The sequence below is a fragment of the Rhincodon typus genome, chromosome 9, assembly GCF_021869965.1.
Source record: "Rhincodon typus isolate 14 chromosome 9, sRhiTyp1.1, whole genome shotgun sequence".
NCBI lineage: Eukaryota > Metazoa > Chordata > Chondrichthyes > Orectolobiformes > Rhincodontidae > Rhincodon > Rhincodon typus.
The window spans coordinates 6,070,768-6,076,941 of record NC_063340.1 but is presented as its reverse complement, the minus strand read 5'-3'; the positions used below and the strand labels follow the sequence as shown (position 1 = coordinate 6,076,941).

Genomic DNA, 6,174 nt, shown 5'->3' with positions numbered 1-6,174 from the left:
GAGACTTTCCACATCAAGCAGATGTTCACCTGCACATCTGCCAATGTGGTATACTGCATCCGCTGTACCCGGTGTGGCTTCCTCTACATCGGGGAAACCAAGCGGAGACTCGGGGACCGCTTTGCAGAACACCTACGCTCGGTTCGCAACAAACAACTGCACCTCCCAGTCGCGAACCATTTCAACTCCCCCTCCCATTCCTCAGACGACATGTCCATCCTGGGCCTCCTGCAGTGCCACAACGATGCCACCCGAAGGTTGCAGGAACAGCAACTCATATTCCGCTTGGGAACCCTGCAGCCCAATGGTATCAATGTGGATTTCACAAGTTTCAAAATCTCCCCTCCCCCCACCGCATCCCAAAACCAGTCCAGCTCGTCCCTGCCTCCCTAACCTGTTCTTCCTCCCACCTATCCCCTCCTCCCACCTCAAGCCGCACCTCCATCTCCTACCGACCAACCTCATCCCGCCCCCTTGACCTGTCCGTCCTCCCTGGACTGACCTATCCCCTTCCTAACTCCCTACCTACACTCACCTTTCCTGGCCCCATCCCCGCCTCTTCGACCTGTTTGTTTCCTCTCCACCTATCCTCTCCTCTATCCCTCTTCTATCCGCCTCCCACTCTCTCCCTATTTATTTCAAAACCCCCTTCCCCTCCCCCTTTTCTGATGAAGGGTCTAGGCCCGAAACGTCAGCCTCTCTGCTCCTATGATGCTGCTTGGCCTGCTGTGTTCATCCAGCCCTGCACCTTGTTGTCTTGGGTCAGGAAGTATTTAGTTGTTTCCCACTTCAATTTCAAATCAATGTCGATCTCACCTCTTGTGCAGCAGTAACCTTGTGCTGTTCAGTCACCCTATGAACTGTGTCCCTGTGATCAGCCTGCAGTGCAGGCAAAACAAAACTTTTCATTGTACTTAGGTACGTGTGACTACCATAAATCAAACGCAAGTGAAATGAGGAAATTAACATTCAACTATAAAGCTTAAGTCGCCATAGTCCCAGAAGACTGCTCTCTGGTTAGAGAGAGATGATTGGTAGTGGGTTTAACCTGAGGGCCACCACAGGGGAGAGATTGGGAAGGAGAATCCTTCATGGTAACCTCAGCCAGAATTCAGAATTGCGCCCATGCTGTTGGCATCACTCTGCATTACAAACCAGGCATCCAAGCTAACTGCCACCCCTTCCCCCTCCCTGTAGGTCACAGAGGAACAACAAAATACAGCCCCGCCTCTCTACCTTCGCTGAAGATGAAGTCCCGTTTGAGGCCGAACGGTTGAATGTGAATCTGAGAGAGCAGGATAGCGACAGCTTTCTGGTGGTCACTGGAGATCAGAGAGATGGTTTCCTGCGCCTCACACTTGTACGACTTGCCCAGGGGGGTCACAAAGAGGGACAGGAGGTGAGAACTGGCTGTGTGCTTCCCGGCTGCAGAGAGACACCAAACCAAAAAACTAAAACAGAGTCCCTGGAAAGAACTAACAGGGAGCATGCCGTAGACCAGACCGGACAACGTGTACAAACTATAGCTCAGCAGCTGTGTGGGCAACACTCGTTAATATTAGAAAGGTACATTAGGACAAAAAAAAATCCTCAGTACATGAGATGCGCCAATTCATTGAACAGAAAATGCCATAAATCTGAAACAAACCCAGAAAATGCTGGAGAATCTCAGCAGGTCTGGCAGCACAGAGGCAGCGTTCATCACTGGACTGGAAAATTTAACTTTTTCTCTCCACAGTTCTTGCTGAGTTTCTCCAGCATTCTCCGTGTGCTAATGCACTGTGTCAGTGTGACTTCAGTCTAACATTTCAGTTCTCCCTGGGTTGTACACATCTATCAATTCCCCTGGAACTGTGACAGTTGAAGTAGGCGGCTCGCCACCGTCTCCTGCCGGACGGTTAAAGATGAGCATTAAATGTTCACATAGACAGCGGGCTCGAACGAATACACTTAAAAAGAACGAACGCCCTTAAATGTAGACTTTTAAAAAAAAACACGCGGCATTAAAGTCACCAATTGGTCCCTTTACAATAGTTCCAGCTGATATAGAGGTCCACGAATGATTTCCAGAAGGCTGCAAGGTAAGGCTGTTTAAATTCATTAGGGAGAGAATATTAGGAAGCGCAGAACGGAATCCAGCTCAAGGACTGAAATAACGAATGAAAACAAGACCAGAACAACCCGAGTATTTTACACGCAACCTCCTGCTACATTGCAACTGAAGTCATCACATCCACAAGTTTGATAAAGTCTCGGTTCTTTTTGCCAGTTCAGTTATCAGACCCTGTCGGTGCCCCAAAATGAACAGAAAGTTTCCTGCCTAAGTAGAAAATGCATTTTGTTTTGCAACTGTACAAATAAAAATCTGAGAAATATCAAAATTCCAATGTTCTGTTTGTTTGTCTTTCTCTGCACCAACGCGATTTAGAACCTTTGTATGTACTTACAGATGAATCAAGTATATTTTTGAAATAAAAACAAACAACGTCCACTGCTTACGACGAAACCGTATCGCCTGATTCACCGAGACCGTACACCTGAAAGCGCGACCTCGGAATGAAAGGTGAGGGCGAGGTTTGCATTGGTGTAGCGCCGCGTCCGTTCGGGATTCTCCACGGGCAAAAAAAAACTCACCGTTGGCCGCGTCCTTGAAATGAGCGGTATCAGACGAGTCATAAACGAACTGCACCTTGCTGATTTTCCAGTAACTGTCTTGCCTCGTTGACACGTTGCGGACTTCCTGTTGGAAAGTTGAACAATACCCATCACCAGTCTGTAACCGGGACATCCCCATCCTTTGAAAATGCAGTCTATTCCACAGGTCCCAGAAAAGAGATGGTCTAGAACACGAACAACTTGACCTCAAACTGGTTTCCCACTTGGAGCATTTTTTAACAGTATTTAACGCTTGGGTCTCCCTTATTGATGTTTGAGATGGGGAAGAAAGAGAGAGAAACAACAATAAAAATGATTGGCCAACCTCAGATGTACAGCCGACTCTGGAAATCTGAAATCAGAGCAGGAAATGCTGGGGATATTCCGCAGGTTTGGCAGCGTCTGTTTGGGGAGAGCAGGAGGTTGGGGAATTAACATTTCAAAATCCGCGACCTCTTGTCAGAACTGGGGGGAACAGCGGATGATCCCTGGAAACTACTCACTTGACAGCTTTGCACAGTCAACACTGAGTTCAATAATTTCAGGCAGTGAACTACATCACTCCTACCCTCCCCTCCCTCCACCTCCAGATATCCCCCAAATCCTCCCCCCACCCCCCCAAACACACTCCATTTACTTCCCACTGCAATAAAACAAAAGAATTGAGGATGCCAGAAACCACAAACAAGCCAAAACAAACATTTTCTGAAGAAGGGTCCAGACCCGAAACGTCAGCCTTCCTGCTCCTCTGATGCTGCTTGGCCTGCAGTGTTCATCTAGCTCTACACCTTGTTATCTCAGATTCTCCAGCATCTGCAGTTCCTACTATCTCTCAAAAAAAAACAGAAAATCGTTTTCAGCAGAAACAAAAGCAGAAGTTGCTGGAAAAGCTCAGCAGGTCTGGCAGCATCTGTTGAGAGAGAAATCAGAGTTAAACGTTTCGGGTCGAGTGACCCTTCCTCAGAACAGAAACGTTAACTCTGATTTCTCTCCACAGATGCTGCCAGATCTGCTGAGCTTTTCCAGCAATTTCTGTTTTCGTCCCATTTGTCTTTGACCTTTGACTTTCTCTCCCCAGTCAGCAGCAACTCGGTACACCTTTCGTTCGCTCCCACCTCTGTTCCCTTTGGCGGTGGATTGGGGTGGGAGGGATAACATTTTTTGCCACCCAATCTGTTGTTACAACTGAAAGCAACAAATGCTGGAGATGACAGTGGGCCAGGCAGCATCCGTGAAGAGAGAGCAAGCTAACGTTTCGAGTCTCGATGACTCTTCATCAGAGCTGGTGTGGAGGGGGCAGTATTTATGCAAACTTTCGTTTTGTCCATGTCCCTCGGTCAAAAGTAATACCACTTTCCACTTCTGATGAAAGGTCACAGGTCCTTAAACAATAATATTGCCTCTCTCACCCTCTCTGTGTGCACACAGATTTTCTGTTCATTTGAACAAACCTCAAATTGGATATCTCTGCTCAGAATCAGACAAGGCTGTTGTTTACAGACATGGAAGAGGTTCCACCAGTCCCACTAAGCGTCTCCAGCAATTTCTGGGTGGGTTTTATTTTTGTTTGTTTTAGATATTCGACTTTTTTAAAAAAAAAATCCCTCCTAGCGCGCCGGTTGAGTTTACCTTCACAAAAAAGAGCTTAAAACTATAGGCGTCGTCCAGCCAGGAAATTTGCAGCTCAGATTCGTTGCTTCCGCATTTTCCCTTAACGCCTGCTCCACGTGGAATCGAGATGTCAGCCTGTTCTGTAATGAGCTGAGGCCAAAAGAAGATCAAAAGTTGCGGGCGTGTGAGCGCCGAGTTAAGTCATTGCAAAAGGTGAACCAGGTCAGTTAGAGATACAACAGATTTTAAAACAATTTTGGCTTTGATGGTAAAAGTCGCGGGGGTGAGGGTATTTCGCGTGTTAATTTCAGGGAGGGAATTATGTGTAAATGTTGTCTTACGTCTACATAGTTATTGGCCCTTGCATCGTAGGCGACGTTAAATTTTGCTGCAAATTCTGCCATCAGACACGTTGTTCCGTTCTCCCGAACCACAAAAATGTCTTTGTAAGGATCAGTGGAAAGTCCTGAGAGATTCTCTGTCTCCTGTTCTGCACCGACTCCGGGAAGAACATCTGCAAAGTGACAAGCTTGAATAGCGACTGTTTCCTCTCCACCTCAACACTTACAGACAAAGCGTGATGTGAAAATAAATAGACGAGATGGGGTCTGGGGTCTGGGGTCTGGGGGTTGGGGACAATTGCTATCCCCCTCCTCAATCGTATATGATATAACCTACACCTGAGATAGGTGCATCTTTGCAAAGGGAGATTAACACAAGGGGAATATAACTCGCCCGAAACAGGGAACGGTTTCGGTTTGCGGTAGAATTGAAACCGAGGAATGGTGTAGTTAAATGTCCCGGCTCGTCTTTACAGTTCAGTCCCGCGAACTCAGATCCAGGCTCAGATGAACTTATTTCAAACATTTGTCCTAAAACCCCAGTCATTTTGTTTTCTCTTTTTGGCCCTTATTAAAAATTAATAAAATTTGTAAACACAATAATTTCATTGTCTATCTAACCACGAATTCTGAAGGACGCGAGCTGAGGTTGTTTGAGGAATGCAGCACTTTGTCCGATTTAATGTAAATTGACGGAGAGAGAGAGAGAGAGAGAGAGAGAGACAAAAAAAAATCAGTGAATTTTCAGAACAGAGCATTCCCCTCTCTTAAGGTCCGGTTGCTTCTTATTAGATTCACCAGTGAAACATTTACAGCAGCTTATTTAATGCGATTCCTGAAATTTAAAATATGTATACATATATATATATACAACTGTCAGGTGCTCAAGGGGTGAACGCGCAAAATTGCGGAAAACGCTCCTCTAGACAGCTTTCCGAATGGTCGGAAGATATTCCAACACAACCGTTTAAGATATTCGGTCTGTGGGTCATTCTCCATGCATTGGCTTTGGGGGGTAATCTGTTGAGATCTAGATCCCCCTCTCCCCTACCCCACTCTCTCTCCTTCCAAACGCAGCATGCCTCTAGAGACTGTACTTACTGAGGATGAAGGCGAGCAGATGGAGTGCTGGGCTGAGGTGAGGATGCCTCCTGCTTGTTTCCATGCTGTACTAGAGATCGGAAGCTTGCCCTGCTGAGTAAGCGGCTCCTTTGGCCGGGACACAGCAGCTCAGGCTGATGCCTGACCAGGAATGAAGCAGCTCAGATTTCCTATGCCCCCCCACCCCGCCTTACCCCCTAAATGGCAGGTCTGGGGCTTTGTGTACTGCCTCAGTGGTCAGCGATGGCTGTCGAATGGAATTTCTCTCTCACTCGCTTTTTTTGAAATACGCAGAGCAGTGCTGAGGAATCCCAGAGTGGATTCTTTGGTGCAGTGTGACTATCAGAGAGCAGCGCCCCAGCACTGTGGCAGCGGCTTTCCCTGAAAGCGTGGAGAGCTCGCTGGGCTGTGTGGCGGAGCTGCGCTCTGTGGCGGAGCTGTGCTCACTGAGCTCTGTGGCGGAGCT

The 6,174-nt window shown here is 47.4% G+C and overlaps 1 protein-coding gene across 1 annotated transcript; it reads right to left on the bottom strand.

The window, feature by feature from the left end:
* Nucleotides 1-1,198: 1,198 nt before the first annotated feature.
* Nucleotides 1,199-5,794, bottom strand: lamp5 (lysosomal associated membrane protein family member 5). The gene is made up of 5 exons (XM_020514500.2): nucleotides 5,709-5,794; nucleotides 4,608-4,780; nucleotides 4,285-4,416; nucleotides 2,635-2,740; nucleotides 1,199-1,425 (listed from the first exon to the last, which is right to left on the bottom strand). Exons 1-5 carry the CDS (start codon nucleotides 5,770-5,772, stop codon nucleotides 1,199-1,201), a joined length of 702 nt encoding a protein of 233 aa, XP_020370089.2. The 5' UTR covers nucleotides 5,773-5,794.
* Nucleotides 5,795-6,174: the final 380 nt, after the last annotated feature.